Genomic DNA, 26,799 nt, shown 5'->3' with positions numbered 1-26,799 from the left:
AGCTGTTGAAGAATAACTTGTGTTATCCATTAACTGAATCCTAAGTGTTAGGTATTTATCCAACTTGTTTTCGGCCATTCTTTGATGATACTGTAGTATCAGCTAAAATTATCAGTTGCTAACAAAAGGATACCATTACCATGTAAGGGATTTTTTAAATGGGACCTATCAAATTAAAATTTGACCTATGAAAAATATTTCAAATTAAAGTTCTCTGCACTAAATTTGCCAAACATATGACATCTTCTTTTTTTTTCAATTGATATACAAGGTGGACATAAAGTTTGTGTTAAATTTACAACTATTTTAAATTGCACATGAACTTTATGTCTGCCCTGATGTGTGTGTGTATGTATATATATATAATTTTGGATTAATATAAGGGTACATAATATTAGGTTAACATAACATTATTTGTGATTATAAATTTGTAAGGTAAAATTCAAGATGTAGTTGAGTCCTTATACTCCCCTTGGGTGAAGGACTCAACTACAACTGAGACTTTACCTCACAGACACAAACAATGTAACCTAATTGTGTGTACCCTTATCACTGCTCAGGTATTTCTGCATTCACCTGAGAGGACGTCCCTAAGTTATATGTTGGGTGCAGTGTAGGGGTACAAACATATAACTTCTTCAGGATGTACCTCTCTGATAAATGCAGAAATACCTGAGAAGTGATATGGTTATCCCTTGCACATCATCTCATAACCTAATATCCTATCAGGAACACTTAAGGCTAACTGGGAAAGGATACATCTGTGTTTCCCGAAGAAACTCTAAGGTCATTTTAGCCACCAAGTTTGCATGCTGATTTATGCTGTGTTTTCTTTCTTTTCTTTCTTTTTTTTTTTTTTCAGGGAAGAATAGGAGAGTTGGAGTTGCAGCTAAAACATGGAAAAGAAGGACCTGAGGAGGTACAATTCAAAAAAAGCACAGCCTGGCTTTGGTAAGGGGATAGAGCATTCTGCTGCTCGGGATTTGTCCAGGGTGGTGAGCATGAGGGGTGGGTAGTGCTTTAAAGGCTTTACGATTAGCCGTTTTCACTTCTGTATAAGCCTGAACAAGAAGTGACAGAAGGTCTAGCTGATAGGTATATTTTGCACCCATTTCCCCAGATATAATATGAGGAGCTTTATTCAGAAATTATACCTATGTATATTTTTCTAAAGCAATGTGGAGATAGTTTTTTATTTTATATGGTTTTGAATAAAAAAATTCTGTTTTTCCCACTGAATTTTTCCACTGAAGGTGCCCTTCTGCCTCACAATTAGTCAAGGATTTCTCCACCCCTCTTTTGCTCCCCATTTCCCCAAGACATCTTCATCATTAGGGGCAACTTTACTATATCAGGGCTTTAATTTCTTTAGCAGACATTCCCTAGGGAATTCCTATCATATTATATAAAAATGTAAGGTGCTGGCTCTTTAAAAGCAACTTAAATTGTTACATTGGTTGGGACGAATACCTTGTCAGATTAATGTTTCAGCAGCCTAAATTTTGGTAAAGTGCCTAGAATCCAAATAGCTTTGCCTATAGCCATAGGTTACTTTAATCTAAAAATCTGTCCAAAGGTAACTTGATTTTAGGTTTTTATTTACTGACTGCAGGGTCATGTACAAAAGTGTAAGCCATGTATGTGTCTGTGTGCATTGAATTTTATTCTAAGTTACATTTTCTAAATGTATAAAAAATAGCAGTGAAGTTGAAAACATTGTGATATTGAATTTGAGAGTTGAGATTAAGAATTTGGATTTTGTTTCCTATATGCTTTATCTTTTCCATCTAGTTTTGATTTCATCTTCTGAAAGTGATAATTTGGTGGGAGTGATATATTTGCTACACTCTCCAAAACAGAGAGACAGACTGTGGATGTATACTGTTGGTGAAACTTGTGGACTGTATGTTGATATAAAGGAGATAGGTCCCTAGAACTTCTTAGGAACAATGTAGAACTAGAAAATTCATAAACTTACAGCAAGTGAAAAGCTGTGGTGGGGTGAGCTCTTCATCATCTTCACTTAATTGGAATATAGTCCCCAAACCAAATAAATAATTATTAAGTGCCTGTTATTTGCCAGGCACTGGTTTAGCACAGAGGAACAGCAGCAAACAAAGCCCTTTCTTTGTCCTTTCAAAGCTTGTACTTGACTGAATGGAAATAGATGATAATCCGGTAAACAAATTTAATGTGATAGATTTTTATGAGAGGAAGAAAAAGAAGGATCGAGGAAGCAGAGAGTGATGAGGCTGGGAAGAGATTGGGGAAGAGGGTATTACTGTTCTCTGCAGGGTGTTCAGGGAGTGCTTCTTTAATAATATGACATTTGAATGAGACCTGAAAGAAGTGAAGTGATGAAGTGAGCCAAGCCGGTGTCTGGGGAGTGGCACTCCAGGAAGAGGAGCAGCAAATTCAAAGGTCCAGGAGTGCACCTGGGTAGGAGGTCAGGGTGGTATGGAGAGGGCGAGGAGGGAATGAGTAGCACATGAGAGCACAGCAGTTCCGATCAGATTGTGGAGGGTCTTTGTGGGCACGAAGGGAGCTGTGAGTGAGATGGAAGACACTGGAGAGTTTCAGATAGAGGATCTGATTTTTAATTTAAAAGGATCCTTTTTGCTGCTGTGTATTTTGAAAATACACCCTGAGGGACATGGTTAGGAGTCCATTGCAATAATTCAAGCAAGAGATGATAGTGTTTAGACTAGAATGGTTGCAGTGGAAGTTCTGGAAAATAGATGTAGAATCTATTTTGAAGTCAAATTCCATAGGTTTTAAATGCTAATAATTTAAATGAAGGACCTTTGAGAAAGATAAAAGTCAAGGGTAATGTCAAGATTTTTGACCCGAATACCTTAAGTGTATGGAGTTCCTATTTGCTAAGACAAAAAAGATTGTAGGTCTCTGTAGGAGAGAAGTTAGGTTTTGGATTTGTTAGGCCTCAAATGCCTAATTAGACCTCCAATTGGAGATATCAAGTAGATTACTAACTGTATGAGTCTACAGTTCCAGGGTGAGGCCAGGGCTAAAGATAGCAATTTGAGCAGCATCAGCAATTGATGACACTTCAAATCATGATGCTGGATGAGATCATCTAGTGAGCAAACAAAGAAACAAAAAATTTCGGAGGCTTGAGCTCTGAGACACTTCGACATTTAGAGGAGAGGAAGATGAGGTGGGAGCCAGTAAAGCGGATGGAAAATTAGAGATCAGTGATTGAGGAAGAGAACCAAGAAAGAGGAGAATCTTAAAAGCCAGGGAAAAGAATGTTCTGATAAAGGAGCGATCTATTCTGGCAAATGCTACTGTGAGGCTGCAACGGATTGGGACTGAGAATTGAGCATTAGGTTTGGCCTCTTCCTCCCTCCCTCAGACAGGGTCTCCTTATATTGCCCAGGCTGGTCTCAAACTCCTGGATTCAACCAATCCTCCCACCCCACCTCCCGAGTAGCTGGGATTATGAAAATGAGCCATAGTTTAGACCTGCTGGAAGTCATTGGTGACTATGACAGGAACTGTTTTGGTGTAGCTGTGGGGACAAAAGTCAGAATCTAGAGGAGCGTGGAGAGAGTGGAAGTTGATGAAGGAGAGTGGCCGAGTGTAGACAGTCTTCTAGACAACACATCTAAGAGGCAGAGTAAGGGGGCAATAGCTGGAGTTTTTTTTCTTCTTTCAGGAGGGTGGATATTACAGTAGTTTCACATGCTGAAGGGAGAGTTAAACAAGTAGAGGAGGAAAACTTGGTGCAGCAGAGAGAAGGGAGTATGGAGGGAGCTCTAGTGTACAAGTGGAAGGTTTGACCCTAGATAGAAGTATAGATAGGTCATGATAAAAGATTACACTGAATGCACTTCCGTTTAGGAGGACAGAAATTGGATAATATATTTTAGAGAAATTTACTTTCTTTTTTTTTTTTTGCCAGGGCTGGGTTTGAACCCACCACCTCTGGCATATGGGACCAGAGCCCTAGCCCTTTGAGCCACAGGCGCTGCCCGAGAAATTTACTTTCTATTCTTAAATATAAGTTTAAGGTTTATAGGGGTATTTTACAACTATCTGAAAAACTCGGCTCTTGAGAATGACTCATTCTCAGTGCTCAATAGCTTAGATTTTATTTGTATGGCAAATGCAAATATTTATGAATGCAAGTATAATTTATATTGGAATATAGCATCTTTTAATATTTATAAAAGCTTTGAATTTTGTAAATTCAAAGTATGTATTGAAAGTGTACATACTTTTGATCCTTTTGAAAATGTAAATTTGGCAGCCAGTTGTTTTTACGTTATCTCAAGGTTTCTATGTTGGATGAAACCTTTAGAGTCTGTGAATATTTGAATTGAGCATACTTTCCTTCCAACTCATAGTTATAATTATTTTCTTTTGGTGTGATTATATAACCAAAGTTTGAAATTGCTTTTTATATACACACCTAGTGACTATTCTATACATACAATTTAGAAATAGTAAATTAATGTTTGATGAGCTCTCTTGCAAAAAAGTCAGTTTGGGCTTCTAAATACCAGGATTTGGTATTAGAATTTCAACATATAAACCTGGTGGGGAAGGCACATTAAATCCATAAAGGAGAGTACGATGAAGAATACTTGGATTCCTACCACTGATGTGACACTATTCCAGTGCTGCCTAGTTACGTTCACTCCTTCCCTGCCTCCACTAAGTGGTCTAAGGAATAGGAGGAGGAAGGTCTCTTTGATGTAAAGCCCTTATTACAGTTCTTTCATCCAGAACTCTACAATTTGTAGTTTTAAGACCTGGAGTCATTGCTGGAGGTTCTTAATAACTGGCAAATATGCGAAAAGATTGAGTTCTTGCCGTAACATAAACTCTTATGTATTTTGCATCCTTTTTGCAGGGTCAGAGACATGTTGACTGATGAGATCACCAAGGCAGCTGCAAAGTAAGATCCATTTATTCTCTCATAAAAAGTTTTTCGAATTTCTTTCTTTTTCCTGGCGAGTACATATAATTTCTCCTTTTAGGGGATTTCATAACCTTAAGGATTTTAAAGTACTTCTCAATTATTTTTTTTAAATAAATTTTATTAATTATTGCTACATGTCTTTGTGAAAATACAGATGGACTAATACAAACATATAAATTTTATGTCAGAAGTCACCTGGGTTGAGCCCTGACTGTATACCTAACAAATGCCATGTGCTTTGGCTTAGATTGGAAGGATTATAATTTAGTTCAAGGAGATTAAAAAAAAAAAAGAAATCCTTGCTAATATGAGTTATGTGGGTTCTATAAATAGATTATTAAATCTCAGCTGTGAAGCAACAAATAAATCAAAGTAGTACTTTCTTTCCCTTGGTGTTGTTAGACTCAGCATATCTGAAAAATGAATTTTTAAATACTAAAAAATTAATGCAAAGGACCAGTAAAAAGGCAGTTTTAGTCCTATGCATATGATTGTTTTAACAAAAATTACTTGAGAGTTACTGCCTTGAGGCTTTTTATTTACCATAGGTCAACTCTTACTAAGAAAATTATCTAATGAACTTGCTTGGACAGTCTCTTCAGCTTCTTTTGTGAATAAGCTGACAGACCATTCCTGTGAGTAAGTTAGATGCCATTCATATTCACTTCTCCCTTCTGCCATCTCCCTTGGTGAGGCTACCATTTATGTTTGACTTCCTTTCTTCTTAGCCTCCAAGTAATAAATAATAGACATACCTTAAACCGAGAAGATTTCATGAGTGTTAAAAGTCTGCATTATTTAGAAATTTGCAAGTGGAGCATAGTTTATCATGTCCCAAAACCTTCTATAGCTAAAAATGTTTTGCCCTAAGAGAAACAAAAACAGAAACATGGTCTATCTTAGTTAGCTTTCTACCGGTAATATCTGAAATAGGTACTGAGCTGTGAACTTCTCCTGATTAGTTCTGTGGCTAGTACTCTGAAGTATCTGTTGACGTATCCGTTTACAAAATGAAAGCTAAAGTGCTCTGATAGGGACTTATGCATGTCTGTTTTTCCAGTTTGGGGAATTGCAGACACAGTGGAAGAGTGCTCAACTGCATGTTGAAGGGAAGGAAGTGCATATTCCAGAGAGTACTAGGATGGGGGGGGGGTCCTTTGACTTTTACTTTTCATAGTTTGTTTTATTATGTGGTCTACTTGTAGCCTGATCTATTATGTGATCAACCTATAGCCTGTTAAAAACAGTGCTCTGGGGATGGGTGGGGTGGCTCATGCCTGTAATACTAGGCCAAAGTGGGGTGGGGGTTTTCAGGGTAGGAGGTGGGGATTGCTTGAGCTGAGGAGTTCGACACCAGCCTGAGCAAGCACAAGTCCCCATCTCAACAAAAATAGAAATAGTAGCTGGGCATTGTCGGAGGCACCTGCTACTGTAAAGGTAGAGGCAGGAGGATTGCTCAAGCCCAAGTGTTTGAGGTTGCTGTGAGCTAGGCTGATGTCATGGCACTGTAGCCAGATTGACAGGATGAGACTGTCTCAAAAAATAAAAAAACAAAACAAAATACCCCAGTGCTCTGACATTTACAACAAAAAGCTTGACTGCAGAAGAAACAAGCAACTTGCCACTAATACTGTATTTTTGTCTGTCCTGTAGCTTTTGCAGTTTCCTGTTCTAAAATTTTATTTCAACAAGACTATAATCTTCATACTGGCAAAGCATTGCTTCATGACTAACACCTAAAGAGAGTACATGTGTATGTTCAGTGGTATAGAGTAAAAATAGTTCTTCTGTTTGTGTTACCTTTTTATCAAAACTTTCTAAGTATTTTGTAGACCTTTTTTTTTTTTTTTTTTTGTAGAGACAGAGTCTCATTTTATGGCCCACGGTAGAGTGCCGTGGCCTCACATAGCTCACAGCAACCTCCAACTCCTGGGCTTAAGCGATTCTCTTGCCTCAGCCTCCCGAGTAGCTGGGACCACAGGCGCCCGCCACAACGCCCGGCTATCTTTTGGTTGCAGTTCAGCCGGGGCCGGGTTTGAACCCGCCACCCTCGGTATATGGGGCCGGCGCCTTACCGACTGAGCCACAGGCGCCGCCCTGTAGACCTTATTTTATTAAAGCAATCTTGATAATGCTAGGCTTGGCAATATGTAAATAGGAGATATTTCAAGTCAGGGGCTGAGGGGGTCTAGTGATAGAGCAGGGGGAGAAAATCACTCCCCTGCCTTTCCTTTGCTTCTTTCCTGAAACCCTGCGAGGCCTTTATCTGTTCCTTAGCCCATGGCTGCCCTGGGCTAATCTGTCCAGACTAGGGCTTGTTTGATCAGACCCATAAGGGAGATGCAAGAAGTGAAACACCAGTTACAGGATTAAACTGATTTGTTGATTTGAGAGTTTTTTAAAAACATCAGGGATAGGCAATGGGAGAATTAGAACACAGATAAAACCTGATGGTTAATGTAATTTTATGTTCATTATTATTAATTAAATAGATTTGAACTTGAAGATAAAAATCCCCAAAGGATTGGGTCACTTTACTAATATGTAATGTAATACTTTGTCCCCAAGAAAGCATCACTGTAGCTTTTCCTTCTGTGCTGTTTAATTAGGTTAATGACATGAGTTTGTTTCAGAAGACAATTTAATTAAAATGTAAGTGGTGTTGCCTAGATAAATACTGTACTGAGGCTGACGTGTTACCATGCAAATTAGTCACTGCAGTTTGAGTGAGAGGGGATAGTTATTTGCGCAAGAAGGTGGTAAGTTTCTGCTGAACCAGTTGTAGACTTTTACCCGGCCAGCTACTCCCCGAATTTGTTTCATTAAATAGGTATTGAGTGCCTTCCATTCATAAGTCATGTTGTAGACATAAAGGAATGTGAGGATGATCAAGAGTTAGTCACGGTACCTCTGTGAAATGTGTACCTTGGCCTAGTGATACATTGTGTATACTGTGAACTAGTTTTTTTAATTCAGAGATCAATGTCCAAGTACGCATTTAGTCCGCAACCAAAGAACTAATTACTAGTGGCGTTAAATAAATTTTCTTCATATTTCAAGAACAACGCATACTCAAGTATGTCAAGACCAGCGAAACTTTCGAAATAAAATTATTTTTGGCACTGTTTTAAAACTCGGGCTAATTTCTCCTTTAGGATTTCAGGGTTAAAAAGATACTTTTAATGCTATCTTTTTCATTAATATCCTTGTTTTATGATAGTTGATACCCAATTTCCGGTGACCTTGCAGGGTGATAAAAACTGGGGGTCTAATTTCTCAGATTACTAAGAATTTAAAACTTTAAAAATCCAACTTTGGAGATTTCTGACCACTAAGGACAGGCCTCAGGATATTCTCAGTTAATGGAAAAAGATACGTTGGAAATAAAAGATTTCATTTTGTTTTTGTTGAATGATTTTAGGGCTAGGGGACCTAGGAATGCCCAAATCCCACTTTGCTTCCTTGCAGTTTGCAGTTCGGCTATGTGAATGTTCAGTAATCCTGTATGCAGAACTCTAGCGAAAACTAGGTTGGAGCCATCTGCTTAGACCTCAAGGCTCCCTTCCCATTTTCTCCCCGGGTCCCCTAATATAAATGTTGCTGTCTTACTTATGACAGACTCACAGAGGAACAAACTGAGGAGGGAGTGAACAAAATACCAAGTGTGCAGAGCAGGCCTTCAAGCTTAACCACCCAAGGTGGGACAGAGAGAAGAAAGGAGAGATGGGTGAATAGATAGATGGAAGGACTTAACAATGACAAATCCTGAGTCCTCTCCTTACCAAATGGAAGGAAAAATGCAAAACCACAAAAACGCATGTGTACACTAACCTCTTAATACCCACCGACTCGTGTTCACTTTTGACTGTGGCTTGGGACTGGAAACACGAGGTCTGCTTGGAAGCCGGGTTAAAAATCTCCTCATCCCTTGTACCTGTTCTAGTCATGCACTGAGGCAACAGTGAGTGGTTCTTGGATTATATGCTGAATTCAAGTTCAGGTCTCAAGTCTAGATTTTGCAGAATGTTCTCTGTATTTATGGGAAACACATTGTGGGACTGAGAATGGAGCTGTCTTATGGAATAGGTGCTGTAGTGCCGGAGCTCTGTTCTGACAGAACTGGCAAGCCAAGAGCACCTTGGACAAACTTGTCGGTGTCCCATGGGGACTTTATTCTATAGAGTCAGCTTGGAATTATGTAATGATATTAAATGTGCATTTTAAAGTAGTAAATATATTTAAAAGACTTAGTTTTCTTCATGCTAAATTCGTAAGTCAAACATAAGATTTTTATGGCAAATAGAAGAGTACCATTTGGATGATATAAAAAGGCAGCTCTCAGTCCAAATAGTGTACAACCAGGTCATTTTGTTCACATCTTATCTGGGGTCTCCAAATTGTTTATAAACTGATTTAAGGTTGATAGCTTTGGCTTATTCAGAGAAAGAAGGAGGGAGGGGATAGTAATGACTGAGAAAAGCTACTGTGTGCCAATCTGTGAGTAGGGTATGCTGTGTGAAGTGGTGTGCTGGAAGCCAGTTCGGCACACCAGAGCTTCAGAAAAGCCAGAGGCCATTCTCTACTGCTGAGCTTGTTCACATAACTGTCCTTGGTTGTGCTTTCAGAAGAAATCGATAATTTTAAATTGGCCAAAGATAACACACCTTACAAAATGTAATGTCAAATGATGAAATAAAAATTTTAAGAAGAAAAAATTTAGATATATGAGCTTAGATTTTTAAGTTACCAAAAGGTATAATGACCATCCATTGATAAGAAGAGTTCAAAATCTGTTCCTGTGTCAGAAGGAGGGAAAGAAGCTACTGGTACCAGCAGACCTGCAGTTCTGAGACTCTGTGAAGGAATGGCAATGCTGTGTGACCTCATCTAACCTCCTGTAGTAGCCTTTCCTCTTATCCTAATTAATGCTGGAAATCCTCTCTGGGAAATTTTTTCTTTTTCTACAGGGAGAGTCCAGTGGTGAAAGGCAATGCCCTGTTAGCCCTAAGCAGCCTTGTGGTCGTGGTATCCAGACACGAAGCCAGTCTCTCCTCAGACTCCGGCGAGACTCCTGAGGTGAGTTAGGGTGATTCGAATGGGCTGAGCTTTGGTTGTGTCACTATAAGTCCCCTGGCCCTGGGTTTACAGGGTAGATTCTGTGATTGCAGGACCAAGTTACACTACTTCACGGGCCTTTACACTGTAAGCTTTAATGTTTTCATGACTCTTCTTTGCTGCTTTTCTGTTTTGCTTTCTTCCTCAGAGTTAAGTGGTCATTTCTATTTGAAGGTGCCAATTTTATGCAACAGGGGTTGTTTTTTTGTGATTACATCTTACTGAAAGTAAACAGTGCTGTCAAAAAATGATAAATAAGCAGTGTTTATTGACTGAAAAAAATTGTATTTTGCATTTTAATTGTAGATGTCAATGACAAAGTACCTATTCATTTTTGCAAGGCATTTATTTTTTAATTAAACATGTGGTGAGCTGGCCAATGTTCGCTTCCAATGTACTTTCTCAGATAACTCATATCTGTCAAAATAAAAAGGCATGGATTTACTTTTGTTTTAAACCTTATTATCCAGTAGCAATCATTATCTAGAGACAATATAGCTGAGTAGTTATGTATAAAACATTGGTTTGGGAATGGGAGAGCCCTATTATTTCCACTTACTCTATGACCTATTTCTAGTAATTTCTCCTTTTGGAGCCTATTTCTTCATCTGTAAAATGGGAATGAGAATACCTACCAGATAGGATTATCGTGAGGGTCAAATGAATTATTTAATAACATATGTAAAACAGAAAGGCTTGGAGATACCAAACTTTCAATAATAAACCATTATTGTCAGACAACTTGAGGAGTCCACGAATACATACTAATGAAGCCTCTTGGCAGATTACCTCTAAGAGGAGATAGATCGACCCAGTCACTTACTACCTTGCATTACTCATTAAAATTCAGAGTTTTGTGGGTTCTAGGCCTACCCATTAGGTAATGTAAGACAGCTAGCTTGACTGGGCATTTCATTAAGCTTCAAGTAGTAGCACAGAGGAATTCCTCAAAGCAGTGGTTCTCAACTTTCCTAATGCCATGACCCTTTAATACAGTTCCTCATATTGTGATGACCTTCAACCATAAAATGTTTTTGTTTGTACTATCAACAAAAATAATTTTATGGTTGGGGGGGTCACCACAAAATGCACAAACAAAAATATTTTATGGTTGAGAGTCACCACAACATGAGGAACTGTATTAAAGGGTCATGGCCTTAGGAAGGTTGAGAACCACTGCCCCAAATGATGCATTACCTGTAAACAGAGAATGGGTGCTATTTGGCAAAAGCCACAAATATATATTACATATAGACAAAGGAAAGAGGTCAAGAGGCATTGCAGGAATGATAACAATATAGTTATTATTGAAAATTTAACATTAAGCCTGGAATCTTATTTTAATGATGGAAATTTTATAGAGAGGAAGATGTGTCTTATCCTTAAAAGAGCTATGGAGTACTTTAGCAGAGGCAACATGCTAAGTAGATTACAGCCTGGAAAGTTAATTTCCCTTTCTATGGTCCCTTCATGTTGGTGTTATTTATGCCAACTGACCAGTTATACAGGTTATTTGCCCCAGTAATAACTGAGGGTCTAGCTCCAATTAAATCCTAGCTCCAGAGTTTTAGTTCCAGGCTCTCTTGCTCTACTTTACTGGATCTCAAGACCCCACATTAAGAAGTCAAAAATGGGGTTTGCTTTTATTCTTGATGATCTTACCATTGGATATTAGGCAGTTCCCAAGTTATAAACATCTGAATGATGTATGACTCACACTTACAGAGGCTATTATAGGTTATAGTTAAATGTACCTGTTCCAACTTATATACAAATTAAATATAAGAAAAACCTACAGAACCTATCTCTTTCATAACTTGGGGACTGCCTGTACTCAAAACAAGCTCAAGACCTCATATCAGATTAAGATGGAAATTTTCAAACATCACTCAAATCTGCATGTGACCAACCCTACAACCTAAAATCTTAAGACAGAGGCCTGTTTGATTCAAGCAATTAATCCCAAGGAGATACTCAAGACTAGACCGATCTTGATAGTTTGCACCACCTGAACATTTGAGTTAATGAATTCTTTTGACATGTATGGTCATGAGCGATTTTTATAACCAAGTTTTCTCTTCAACAAGTAGGGTTTATTGTTTTTGCATTCTCTTTCATGTGCTATTTATTTGTGTTTTCCTACCTCACTTTTCAATAACAAGGTAAATGTTGTCAAAATTCTTGAATGATAACTGAAAGTAATAGTGAGCAGAAATCCTAAAAATGTTAATCAAAATTTTTGAAGGCTGTTTATTGCCTTTGTGAAATAATAAGTCATAGAACTGAGAAATTTTGAATTGTCTTTTGCACCTCTTTCCCTTTAACCTCCATCTTATTCTCCCCATTACCCACCGAACACAGAAGCTCTGAAGGGCTCTGGTAGTTCTATTTTGCAGACCCCATCCTCTCACTTCTGCTAAGTCTTGCATAAAAAGGTAAGGATGTAGATTCATTAAGTACCTAGTAATCTCATATGTGCGTGTTCATAGTCCAAGCATATGAAGTTTAGTTTCGGATACTAGCACTTTGATTGAATTTCTTTTTTCCTGAATTTTGGAGAAATTTCTCCTGAATTTCCTGAAACCCTGAATTTCTTTTTTCCATTATCATTTTATGTTTTTCTTCATCTGCAGTTTCAGCCTAATTTCCTTTCAATGAAAGAGTGGGTTTCCATGGTGCTTGATACTCTCTTGGTCATTGTGGATAGCCATTACCAACCCAGAGGACGACTTTTATCTTGGTTTTATTATGTAAGTACAAGGAATTAAAAATGGTCAGAAAACTTGAGAGTTGACTCTTTCGACATCAATCATTCACATGAAATCCATGATATAGTGTGAATAGTTGCAGCTTTGGCTGTGTCATAGAATCACTTGGGTGGGGGGGGGAATATAAATACACACACACACACATATATACACACATTTATATATACATACATATGTATATACACACACACTCTCACATATATGCATATTTATTTTATATATACATTATATATATATATAAAAGAAATACTGATGTGCAGGCCCCTTCTCTGATTTAATTGCTCAAGGATGGGCTCTGGGCATCAGCATTTTGAAAGCTGTCTAGGTTATGCTTTTGTGTAAATCAGGATCAAGATCTATTAGCTGAAATGTGGGGACTCTGAGTTTAGAGTCATAGTTTTTTCATTTCATGTTTTCTTTTTTTAATTAAATCATAGCTGTGTACATAAATGCAATCATGAGGTACAATATGCTGGTTTTATATACAATTTGAAATATTTTCATCACCCTGGTTAACATAGCTTTCCTGGCATTTTCTTAGTTATTGTGTTAAGACATTTATATTCTACATTTACTAAGTTTCACATGTAGCCTTGTAAGATGCACTGCAGGTGTAATCCCACCAATTACCCTCCCTCCACCCATCCTCCCTCCTTCCCCTCCCCTCCCTTTCCCCTTTCCCCATATTCTTAAGTTATAATTGGGTTATAGCTTTCATATGAAAGCTATAAATTAGTTTCATAGTAGGGCTGAGTACATTTTCTTTTTCTTCCATTCTTGAGATACTTTTCTAAGAAGAATGTGTTCCAGCTCCATCCATATAAACATGAAAGCCCTTGACAGCTCTGAGCCTTATGGTCCCTCTTGAACAGCATCATCCATAGTGACAGAAGCCCTCTTGTTCCACCCCTTATTAAGTTTTATGACTGTTAACTTTGACATATAACTCCTATCATTCTTATTTTTGTACCTGAAAAATGAGAGTAAAAATTAATGCTTTATTGGTTTTTAAAACAATGTACAGAGCAAATTACATAGTTTGTTTTAAAAACTGTGAAATAGTCCATTCGAGTAGTGTTGTTCATCAAACCAAAAAAAAAAAATTGTTAGTCATTCTCTGTTTTCATGATTGTATCCTCAGATTTGAAGCAAACTGAAAAAACACTTTTTTGTCTAGGTTTTATTTTCCCTTTATTAGTTGTGATGTGTATTTTATTTCTGTACCTGCACAAAATTGTTCTGTTTCTACCCTATCACTATCCATTGCTTAGGGAATTATAATGATCATGGGGCAATCAGCTGAGTGCCAGAGGATTATAGTTGATTTGAATGAAAATATAGCACAGATCCTGAACCGTTGCTAAGATCACCAGGTTAGCCTGAAATCCCATTGCCTAAGGTCTTCTCTGTACGTTTTGTGTGTGTGTGTGTCTGTCTTCTTGCCCTTGGAAAGACTTGGTATGTATTCATCTGAAGTATGGGTCTGGAGCTAGATTTTTAACTGTATTTGAGGTCAAAAATGACTTACTACATTTTGTAGAATTAAGTAGAATGGTAGATATTGCTTAAAAAAGTAATTTCTTTACAATGATTTGCTTTCTGTCAGAAGTCTTCTTATTTTTTTTAATGGTGGATAAAAACTCATTTAGAAGCTTATGTGGAGGTCTTTGTAATAACTGTCTGGTTCAGGTATTCACCAGAAGGGGACATTGTTTGAAATTTCTAATACGCTGTTTAGTTCTTGCAAACCAATAAAAATAATCTTTATATAGCCAGCTCAGGCTTGCCTCTTACCTTTGTGATGTTTGCATTATTGTACTTTTCCAGCCCTGTTTCCAAAATCACTTCCTTTATTTCCTGTATGCTAGCAGCTGGGTCATTTTAAGTAGCGTTGTCATTACAATAGTGCTATATTAACTTAAAGCGTAACTTAGTACATGTTTGATTTTTATCCTTAAAGCACTAAAGCTTAGAAAGAAAAGGGACATAGAATTAAAAACACATTTTAATGTGCTTTGACTGCAAAGAACACACTGCCTTTATGGTGTGTGTGAAAATTCAAAACAGATAATAGTGAGGAATGATAAATGGGCTTCTTCCCTACTTGACATATTTTTGAATGTATATAATGTGGTAGGGCTCTCTAACATGGGATTCTTGTAGAAGCTGTTCATATTCAGCTGCCCTGTTATTTTATTAGGACTGTTACTCATTTCTTTTCCCATAATTACATATAGAAGGGGCATATAGAGCTCTCCATTTCATTTTGAATAGCTGGTTATTGCTTTGTAACCAAAGGCTTTTAGGATTTCAACTTCCTTTTTAATTAAAAGGAATTAACCCCCTGTAGGAAATAATCCATCTACTGGGAAGTGTTCCCACCAAAAATTTTGGGAGATGTGCCAATAGATCTCTGCACGAAACTTAAACACTTGTTTCTCCATGCTGAACTTAAACTTTTTTTCTGCCCTTTTCCTTTCTTTCCTGGAAAACTCCTAACTTTCTGGACTCCTCAAATGTGGCTTGGTGGTTTGTCCAACCTTGGATAGCTTCCCTTTGGGTTTTTAATATATGTACATGTGGGCTTTTAAAAATGCTGAATGTGTTTCAAGGGAATTTACAACATTTAAAAGGAAGACACTTATATAATAGTTTTTTTCATAGTAAAAGGACATTATTAACCAATTGGTTAATTGGTTAATAATTTGTAGTAGCAAATTATTTCATGAAGAGTGAAAACATAAACTATAGATGAACACATTTCAATTTTTCAAAATTATTAATTTTTTGGTTGGCCGGGAGGGATCTAAGATCTAAGATCTTGTATTATATAGTGCTTTTGTGATAGGTGTGTTTCCTTCATGTTTTAAACAGAAAGCTAACTCCATATTTTCTTCCTGTGGCTTGTCCTAGAAATCCTATTCTGGCGAAAACACAGCTAGTGCCATTGCCCGTTCTGCTGCTGCCACAGCTTTGTCCCTCCTTGTGCCAGTTTTCGTTATCTCTTGCAAAGAGAAGGTTGAGGAAATCCTGAGCATGCTGACGGCCAGGTTACCTGGGAAACCAAGTGCTGACGAGTCTCAAGCCGTGCAAATCCACATGGGCCTTGCTTTGGGGATGTTTCTCTCTCGCTTGTGTGAGGAGAAACTCAGGTACAGTTTATTAAAATATTCCCGCTTTTCCCCTTTGTGATCTTTGCCAAAGGATTTTGTACCCATCCTCATACAAGGATAAACGTGGTATCTGAGTGATATGTGGTATCTAAACTTTTTGACATGGGAAAATTGATCCTTTATTCTCTTTTATGGGTGTATTTGTCTTTTTAAGATACTGTCGTACAGATATTAATGTATTTTAAGGGTGGCTGGTAGTAAGGTAATTTTTACTCAAATGATTTCATGCTTCCAGATGAAAGCCCTGGGTGTGTCTGTGTAAGAGGCATGAGAAAATGTGTAATCTTATGGTGTTATAGGTGAAGAGAATAATGTCCTTTTACTATGAAAAAGACTGTTATATAAGTATCTTTTTTCTGCTTTATATGGAGTGAAAATAATTGCTGATCTTTTCCTGATATCACTGTAAAAAGGGAAGAAAAGACTGGTGTATCCCTGGTGCCCTAGGGGTGTTGGAACTCACCGAACCACCTGAGAACTGCCTATTCCCGGTTTTAAATATTGCTTTTATCCTGTGCCCTGGTTACATTTTTATAATCCTTAAAGAGTCTTAATCTGTGCATATTATACTGTATGCTTTATTTGGTTTGATTGCTCATTTTTGGACTGTTAGCTTTACCCTCAAATGGAATATCAAAGATCCAGGTGGAAAATTCCACTAAATGGGACAAATTTTTTATGCATGAATCTACTTTGGTTTTGTCGTTCACGCTGTTTGTCTAATTTCATAGAAAATCTTTTAATTTTATATATCCACATTGATTGTAATAGGATACAGCATGAATTTTTGGTTATCACAAATATTTTAATACCAATGACTAGAAGTTAGCCCTGTTTTCTTGCTTTGGAAATAAGATCGTAGGGAGAAGGCATCCTATTGTGATGTTAGATGTCCTTAAACTTCCCTAGTTGGCAGAAATTAGCTGCCCAAAGGCAAGAACTGGTGTAGATGAACTGGATGACAGTATGCTATAGTTATTTCAATTTGAAACCAGTGGTTAAGTTTACATTTGTAACTTACATTAGTTTTTCACAAACACCACTATGTAAGTCTTGACAATTGGTGTTGATTTGTGGAAATACTGCATATCGGATGATCACTTTTAGCTTTTAGAAACATTTATCAGGTGTCTGGGGTGATTGGCTTAGTCTTTTCAATCATCACAAGTGAAAGACATCCAGAATGTTCATTTTATTCTATTCCCCAGCATTAATACATGTAAGGCTGGTTTGGACATGAATAAAAAACTGCTCTTTGCATGTAATTTGTTCTATATCTTGTGTGCATGGCAGAACACAAAGTATTTTTAAAGACTGAAAACTTGGAAGTTATTTTTTTTTTCCCTTTGCTACTGTGCTGCAAACGAACGTCTCTTCACCATCTGTGTTTCTGCTCTTTCTTCGGTATCTTTTCAAGCAACACGTTTTACAACTAAAATGGAGCCATGGCTGTTTAAGTCTAGGCAATTCATTTCATCCTATCCTGGTTCTGGCTGTCTTCTTCATTTAGCTCAGGAAGAGATAGTGCTGGTTTTAGGACAGGCTTGCATTTGTGATTAATTTAATCATTCTGCCTGGAGACATCTATGGTGATTCCCCCAAAACACTTGTTTCTGGTTACTAGATTGCCTTCCACCCTGTCTTACTTGAATTTGCACCTACAGGAAAGGATACCAGGAAACTGTTCCCAGGTCTGAGCACCCACAGAGTAACTGCAGTTTAACTTTGCCACAATGCCTCAGGTTTGACGGAGGCCTCCTTCTTGAGCCTGCTGTATCAGTACCACCAGCACTAGCGTAATTCTTCATGGCTTCTACCTTTCGAATTAGTTGGAGCAGAGGAATCTGAAATATATGCCTTTTGCTACTAATAAATGTTTTATTAGGTAATGACAAGGTCAACAGATAATGACATTTTTGGAGAAAAAAATTTTTTTTTTTAAATTAAGTATCTTGAGCGCTGTTGATTCTGAATAGCCAGTAACATCAAATAAGTGCCCCCAAAGACCCTTGAAGGGACAGGAGTAGAACATGTTGGTTCTCAGAGAATGAAGAATCACCTTGTAGAAGAGAATTATGACAATCAATCCATTTTTTGCTAAGGCTTGTGAAAAGGTCTCCTGAGTTTAAATCTAATCCAGAATTTATTCAGAAAATTACTGTATAATATTCTAAAGCTTCTTGCTTCTGCCATAACCTCCAGAGAACACAAATATGATCTCTTTAGCATTTGTTTAGAATAGTTAAGTATATTTTACTCCAGAGGACAACGTTAATAGGATTCATTTAGTTAAAGCTATTAAAACTGTGTGCGGGATGTGAGGAGTGGTGGTGGGGGTGTGTGTGTGTGCGGGGGGATTTCTCTCATTGCAAAACGTAATCCTTCACCTCGAGCAAAATTGCTATAGCCTTGGTTAAAAAAATTTTCTCTGGCTGAGTATCATTCCTGGGGCAGCATTCCAGTTGGCACGATCTGAGGCAGCAGTGTGAGATGGAGGAACCCCTTGATAATAAAGTGTCAGGGATGAAGCCCATAAATCTGCCTGAAAAGAACAGCCTTTAAAGCTACCTTTTAAGTTTTATTTTACTATATAGTCATAATTTTCTCTATGACAATCACAAAACCCACATCACTTATTGTATAAAAGCAGAAAAACATAGGGCCAGAATTTTTTCGCCCTTTTAAAAATGTAAGTAAGAGAATAGAATTGATAGCCTCCTCAATGGAGACATGAAATCAGAAGTGACAGCCTTTTCAAGAAGAAAGTTTGAAGTTATAATTGAGAATATCAGCTTATACAGGTTACTAAATATTCTGAAGAAAATTACTTTAGCATTCTTAGAAATGTTTCTTTAGAATTCTAAGTTTTTAAAATGTTTCCAATGATTTAAAATTTGAATAGGCAGAGAGAAATCTAAAGTATACTTTAGGCTTTATTGGCTTACAAGTAATTATGTTGTTCAGAAACCCAATTATTAAGTATTTTCTGATCTCGTTTCTGAGAAAATATGTAAATCACCAATATTAATCTTACTTTTCTTAAAATAAATGCTGGCATTCCCAGTATAAGATCAAGAGCAAAATATCTTATAATAAGTATTTTGGAAATTTGAATGACTTCAAATAATTCATTTTTTCTCTTTGCTCTTTACCCAGTGATATATCTGGCCAACAGATGAACCTTCTTCTGATAAAGTCTTTGGATGCCCTGGAAAATTGCTGCTTTGACACTAGTCTTGAATACAAGTATGTTGTTTCTATTTCCGCTCTAATAGACACTTGGAGATTGGTTTCTACAGTACCATCAATCTTACATGCTATAGTGAAATATTTGTAGGACCTGATCTTGAATTCCTTTGCAGAGTTTTCAGTAATAAATAATCAAAAAAACTTGTAATTAACACTTACTTGTTCTGAAAACTATCTTTCAGTAATAGACAATTTGCTTAAATTTAAAGCAACATATGTCATTTTGCAATTTAGTCTTTATGTTATTACTAAGACCTTAGTTTTGTCTTGAACTTACATAAGGTGTTTATCTGGGGGACCTGGATGTGTGACCTAACTAATCTTTTTAAAGATCTATTGAAACCATTTGAATTTGATTGGGCTAAGAGAGCCTTTGATGATTTATGTTTCCCTATGAAATTCAAGGGCTAAGGAATCAAAATGGAAACACCAGGGATTCCCAACCTGTATTTAACATTAATGGATCTTCCCCCTTTCCCCACTGACTTCATGCTTTTTAAAAGTTTTGTCTATTAAACTAACTATTGTAAAATTTATTTTCTTATGCTGGTAATGAAAGATAACAGAAAGAAAGAGGAATAATCAGAAAAGAACACTAAGAAAAACAGTTTTGAACATACTCATTTAGTTTCAATTTAGAAATTTAGTTTCAATTGGTCTGTGTGACTTGTGTGGATGAATATATGGTTTTGTCAAGCTTTCTCAAACATTGACATTGTTGAGGACCTACTTTGTAGCTTTTGAGACTTACCCATGTTTTGGAACCTCAGATTTGAATCCTCTGGGGTTCATCCTTTCTAAGAAACTCAGCAGATGATAAACACTAAACCTCTAATTTAACTCATTTGCCTTTTGCTATTCAAATATGAATTTACTCAGTGTTTACATTTCTGGCCTTGGACCTTGTGATCTATCCTGTTAGGCTCAGACTAACAAACAAGAAACTGAAATAGTAGAGGTAGCTGCATGTATAAAGGATTTCATGACAAACAAATGAAGTCAAATATCTGCTTAGTAGATGGTAGTATTGAGGTCTTCGTATTGAATAGGAAACATTGACACCAGTTTACCAGGAAACATTTTAGGGATAAACCGACATCTTAAGAATGTGATTTGAACGTGGGAAAAGAAAGAGCTTGCTGGCGTAGTGGGTGAGGCCTTGGTGTGTGTCACACTTTATGGGGGCAAGACATGATTGCAAGAGGGACTTTACCTAACAATTGCAATCAGTGTAACCTGGCTTATTGTACCCTCAATGAATCCCCAACAATAAAAAAAAAAAGAAAAAAAAATAGGACAATGATTAATGGGAAGGATAGGAACATTTCACTATTAATATGGGTCCTTCAAGAAGCCCTTCTTCTATTCTCTCCAAACTGTAAGTCCTACAGTTAATGAAGTTTAGTATTTTGTCATTTCTAATGCTTTATGGGTATTAATTTTTATGTAGTTCTCTTTGGTTTCAGGTTCAACTAATACTGATCATTTATATATTGAGCTAGGCATTTGCATTTCTCTTTCTCTTGTAATTATGTCCTTCTCACGATCTAAATATGATAGTAACGCAGGGATCCTCATCACTTTGGTTTATAGACAAAGAATGTGAGTCTCAGACTTGTTCAAGTTCATGTGCTTAATGAGTGGCAGAGCTAAGAGAGGAACCTAGGTCAGCTGACTTTACAGCCATTTTTCTTTTTCTCGCATAGTGCAATGTGGAGAACACATTGCAAAAGGAAGAAAGCAATTTGATGCTTGACAGTATGGTGTTTGCTATTTATTTTTTCTAACTCTTAAATGTTACCCACTATTTAAAAAAAAATTCTTTTTTCTGCTTTTCTAAGTACTCTCAGGCCTGAATGCCTAGCTCATGACTTAAAGTGTTCCCCTAATGAGATTGCAGGGGTCTAGGGCAGTCTTCCCTCAAGTGAAATAGTGGAAGTGTTACTAGGACGTGCTTAATAGATCTGGGAGCATGCTATCTCAAGTTATAGAATTCATCCAGAGCAAATTCACCACACTTCCCTGATTTAATGAATGTGTCTCTGCTGAGTGAACCCAGCACCTGGGCTGGCTGGTGTTTGTGGTCCGATCATTAACATTTTGCTGCCATCTAGTGGTAGCTGATTGGGCCGTGGTGCACCTCAGCCCTACGGTAGTCATGTCATCATCCATCCAGGACCTGAGCTTCGGCTAATTACTATTGAGCTTTTACAAATACAATAACATTTGTATAGCGCTTTACCCTTTACAAATGTTAACTGTTATTACAACTGATTATTAGATGGCCTAGTACTTAATCTGTAGCGTTGCCTACAATAAACTAGGGAATTCAAGATTCATTTCTCATTAGTTATAGGAAAACATATTATTTTATCTCAGTTGATTTAGCAACACAAATATCTGAATTACATAGCTTTTAAGTTTCAGTGTTTCTTTTTTGATGGTGATATTTTAATAGACTAGGATAAGAGATTGAAATAAGTAACGACATGATTGGGTATAGAATTTTAAAACTCAAAATTCTCTTTATCATTTGTTAGCATTCTTATAGAATGTATATGTTTGCAATTACAAATGCTCAGTTTTATAGTTAATACTATAATTTGTTTTTCTTTCATCTGAGATACCAACACTTAACCCTTTCTCATTTTCAATGCACAGAAAGATCTGAAAGCTACCTCTCTCCAAACTATTCTTGGTTTAGAGCTGGCAGACATATCAAAGAGAAGCTAGAATGAGGTAACTGTGTGGAAAGGCTGAACTAAGCATGTAGGGAATTTTTAAAGAGTAGGGACAAAAATACATACAGTAAAATCTAGAACAGCAGTTCTCAACCTGTGGGTTGCGACCCACAGGAACTGTATTAAAGGGCTGCAGCATTAGGAAGGTGGAGAACCACTGATCTAGAAGATTTGGAAATCAGAAGGAAACATTAGGCAAAAAGGTTTGAGATTACCTTCTTAATGCATACTGGAAAGTAGAGACAAAATAGAAGTAAACTATGTAAGCTAATAGATGCACATATTTTATTGGCACATGTATACACATAGGTAAATATATTCATATATTCCCACACATAGTAAATGTTAATTGATTTGCTACTGCTATAGAAATGAACAGAATTGCTAATGAAGTGTAACCTTGGCAAGGAATAATAATAATTGTTGTGATAGCTTTTAGGTAAATGTGAACCAGAAACTGAGATGTCTTTTTTTAAGACTTTGAACCTATATATGGGTATACCTTGGGCTGTTAAAGAAGCTTCAGTCCATGGAATAGAGATTTTTTTATATTTAGGATAGTCTGAAAAGAAAGACTCAGCACTTGCCCATTTATTGAGAAAGACAAACCCTAATCATTACTTGAGCAAGCTTTGAGAGAAATTCTTTTTCTCATGTGAACCAACATCACTTTTTCTTCACTTAGTCCAGCAAGAAATAGAAATCAAGTTTTCCTGATTGAATCTTGGATGACATGGTCAGTGAATTTTCCCACTCATAAATTTTGCCTCCTACTAAACAAAAGAATCGAGTCTTTTTTTAGAAAAATTTCTATACACCATAAAAAAAAAATGTCTATAGATCTTCTCTCCAGACTCCCTTAAAATTCTTCATTTGGTCAGTTCTGTGTATTAGGTGCCATTGATAATGTGGCAAGGAAAGAATTAGAAAAGTACCTATGCTTAAGTAGCTTACAGGCTAGGGAAGATATAGTAATCAATCTACCTAATAATCCTCATCAGAGTTCATAATTAAAATTGTATGAATCAAATTAGTATAAGGTGCTATGGGACAATGTTCAAGAGATTCCCTGCAGAGCCACAGAATGTGTCTCTGAGGAAGTAATGTTTGAAATCTTAAGTGTCAATTAAATCATCAAAGAGGGAGCCACAGTCAAATTTGTCAAAGTATTAATCAAATCTCGTCTAATTATATTTTGGTCTAATTCTGTTAAATGTTCTGAGTGTCAATACAGAAAAATAGCCCAAAAACTTCCCTGAAGATTCTAAATTATAACAAAGGCTTTAAGCCCATACTAGTCAAGAGTAGGTAACCTTTCTTCTCTTGTAAATATGATTTGTCTCAAAAGCATACTGCATTCAGATGTTAGAAGTTGATTTGGCTGGTTGAAAATGCTTCGTGCTAGTTGAGCTTGTTAAGCCCATGTAAGCTATAACAGCAGTCTGCCTGACTAATGATGGGTTATAACTGCAGTAGCTTTTCTAATGCTAGAAAAATGGTTTTCTAATGCCAGTTTGATAGGCAACAAAACCCACTTGAGATACATCGCCTTCTCATAGGCATTCCACCATGGCATCATGCAGGGCACTGAGAGGGGCCTTGGGTTTGGCAAACGGGAACAGAAGGCTGGGAATAAAAAATCCTCTTGTCAGAACATGCTCTGCGGGAAACTCTCTGTATGACCTTGCGCAAATCCTGTAGCCTGTCCAGTTTTCTGGGTGTCTCCTCTCAGATGGTTGCTCCATCTGCACAGAGGTGTTGGGGGATGTAAGTAACATGTTCGTAAAACGATGTGAAAGTTCTTGATGCTGGCCAAGGAGAGTGCCATCTAAGAGCAGAATGACTTAACATGTGGGCATTGACACGTCCCTGGGAGAAGTGCCCTGGAGTGTCTCAGTGTCTCTGTGAGCAGCTGATACTGTGACAACAGACAGGCCACACCAGAGGAAGCATCATTTCTGAGAGATCCAGCATTTCCTCCAGTTAAACAGCAATGACAAAAACTTTTTTTTTTTAGTAAAAAGTTATCTCAAACTGCATTATCTTATCTTTCTAACTTGAAGTTTTCTGAAAGAATGATTCTTTTCTTTAAGTGGATATATATTCTTTCAGAATTGGGGCACAAAGCCCCAGATTTCACTTGAATTGTCTCATGGGGTAACTTTTGACAAGCCTGTCATTTGTCCATTTCCTCATCTGACCCAGTGGTCCTCTGAGAGATCAGAGGGGAAAGAAGGATTAATGTCTTTGTGCAGAGGCAAAGACACAGTTTCTTTAAGACAGAAATTCCCCTTGTGGAAGTTGGCTGGGGAACACGAAGCACTGAGTAGCACCTCATGACCACGTCTGGCGTTTCTCTCTGCTGTTCTTAGATGTCCTGAGCTTGCATCCTGAAGTTTAGTCTTTTCTCTCCTTACATACTTGATTGTGGTGTACTCAACGTGAGGGTCAGAACAGTAAAGAGAGGAGTTGGGCATTCCAATAAGGGAAGGAATATTGCTGATTTGTGCCTTTTCCCGTCCTCACTGTAGACCTTATGTCAGACTATTTCATGTTTCGGTTTGCTTTTGTTGAGTGGGTACATAGCACTAGCATATCACCTATTTTGATAGTTTTCCTTTTGCGGGAAGAGGTGGGTGTGGCTGCTGCGGGTCACAGGCGGATGTATATTTGAGGTAGCAGCTACTTGATGCTGCCATCTCCCTCCGATTTCCAACAGTGTGCATACCGTGGTAGGGGAAGAGCAGTTCTGTGCATTTCTTGTGATCCTAACCCCTCATCTTTTTTTGGCATCCAAGTACGGGCTGCATATTGGGAGTGGGACTTGTTCTGTCCCTCATGAGCCACAGCAGCCAACTGGAGTCCCGAGTTCACGTGGCCGCATCTCTCCGGAAGCTGTCTGCATACCTGGATGACAGTGGGAGCCAGAGCAGAACGTTTCAGGAGGTAGGAGAGGAAGCTGACGTCCCCTCCACACCCCCCCTGCTCCCCGCTCTCTTTTGTTTTCTTGTTACTGCTTACTTTCCACTTCTCATACTTTGATAACTCTGTAAATTAAGTTCTTCTTCAAGATAAGGAGAAAATTTGAGTAGCAAGCAACCTATATTAGATCAGAAGGTTTTCAAATTGGGTGGCTGTTTAAATCAACTGAGGCTAAATGTGCCACATAAGATAAGAGCCTTTACTGAGTATAAAAGCCTCAGTCAGCATTACTAGAAGGCACTTTCTAAGAAAAGCTGCAATTTCTGGAAGAAGGTTAAATGGAAATTTTTAGAATTGTGCTCAAGCCAAATGCAACTTTAAAAAATAGCCAGGAATAAGCTTAAGAAACTGTACATCAAAAAGCATTTTTTAAATGTCATCTAGCATAAGAAATTATTGAGGAAATTCCTTTACCACACTTAATGAAAAAGCTTTTCTGTTATGGCACAAAAATACGCAGAATTGGAGTTCATTGTGATCTGGTGCATGTTTGTTAACTGTGTGTAGATGGAACATTCCAGGCATATGTCATGCCCCACTCTGTTGTGCCCAGGTGAAGCTGAACTGCCTGTGCTCTCTGGGAGGAGCAGGGTATGACCTCCTGGCCTGGCCAGATTCCCCCTCTCATTAGAGCAGATTCTATTTTATCCCAGCCTGCCCATGAGCTATTGATGAGGACATAATGGCTGCTGTGTTTCCCTGCTCAGCTCCTCTGCTTTCAGAGGACTTGTTGAATTGGTGAATTTCTTTGGGGCACAGAAGGTTGAAGTTTTGTTCTAAAACGTGCACTACATTTCCATTTTTAAAGCAATGTAGAGCATTTAAAAGTACATATTTTTTTTAGCCAAAGGAAAAAATCTTGCAACCGTGGAGCCAATTGACTAATAAATGAAAGAAATGTTTTTATCATTGACGTATCTGTCTGCCTTGATGATTTGATTTATAAAGTATTTTCTCCCCTCTAAATGTTATATTATTCAATTTCTACCTTATAACTGTTTACATTTTTCATGCTGTAACAACTAGTGCTAGGAGTTGAATTTTCCATTTTGTTTTAAAAGCATCCTTATTAAGGAGGGTTTTATTACACATATGTGAGGTAGCTTGGAGGAAATGATTAACCATCATTTACAAAACTCGAGACTCAAATAGGTTGAGTCTCAAAGTTACTTAAATAGTAAATGGTTAATTAGGAACCTGTACTCAAGTATTGTCTCTACTCCCAGTATTCTTTTTTATTGGCATTTTATATATTTGTTTGTTCAGTTATTTATTCCCTTATATGTTACATTCTCATACCAGTACTATGGAGTAGGTAGTATTATTCCTATTTTACACAATTTATCCCTGTTCCAGTTACACTCTGCTACTTCTCTGCATCTGAATGTATCAGTATTTCCTTTCTTTGAATTTCTTCTGTCTGGCCTTGAATGGGAGTGCATGGCAATTAATGACATCCATCAGTGATAAAATTTATTTTGATAGGTGCTGTATTCTGGCATGATGTGGTGAGGAAATTTTTGATTTGGAGTCCTAAGATCTGGGTGTCAATCCTGCTTCTGTCACTTGCTACCTATGTATACTTGAGCTTCAAAGTCTTTATTTATCAAGTAGGAATAATGATAACTACCTTTACATTGTTATGAAATATAATAATACAGGTTAGGCAGCAAAACAGTGCCCAGTATCTGTAAATATGTAATATCTTTTATTATATTAATTTTATTAATTGTTTTATATCGAATATATATTTAATATGTATTCTTATTCTGGGGGGAAGTTTGACAGAATGTCTGTGCCAACTAAGCCATGTTCTTTTATTTTGC

At 37.3% G+C, this 26,799-nt stretch overlaps 1 protein-coding gene across 5 annotated transcripts in view; it reads left to right on the top strand.

The window, feature by feature from the left end:
- FOCAD (focadhesin) overlaps positions 1-26,799 on the top strand; it is a 329,244-nt gene that overhangs the window by 250,083 nt on the left and 52,362 nt on the right. For all 5 annotated transcript variants that reach the window (XM_053571667.1, XM_053571636.1, XM_053571657.1 and 2 more), the window contains 7 exons: positions 863-951; positions 4,877-4,921; positions 9,913-10,021; positions 12,694-12,810; positions 15,742-15,980; positions 19,158-19,247; positions 24,790-24,937. In XM_053571667.1, the coding sequence (XP_053427642.1) occupies positions 863-951; positions 4,877-4,921; positions 9,913-10,021; positions 12,694-12,810; positions 15,742-15,980; positions 19,158-19,247; positions 24,790-24,937 (837 nt within the window). The remainder of the gene's footprint in view (positions 1-862; positions 952-4,876; positions 4,922-9,912; positions 10,022-12,693; positions 12,811-15,741; positions 15,981-19,157; positions 19,248-24,789; positions 24,938-26,799) is intronic.

Source organism: Nycticebus coucang, chromosome 2 (assembly GCF_027406575.1).
Source record: "Nycticebus coucang isolate mNycCou1 chromosome 2, mNycCou1.pri, whole genome shotgun sequence".
Lineage (NCBI taxonomy): Eukaryota > Metazoa > Chordata > Mammalia > Primates > Lorisidae > Nycticebus > Nycticebus coucang.
This window is presented reverse-complemented; position numbering and strand designations above follow the sequence as displayed.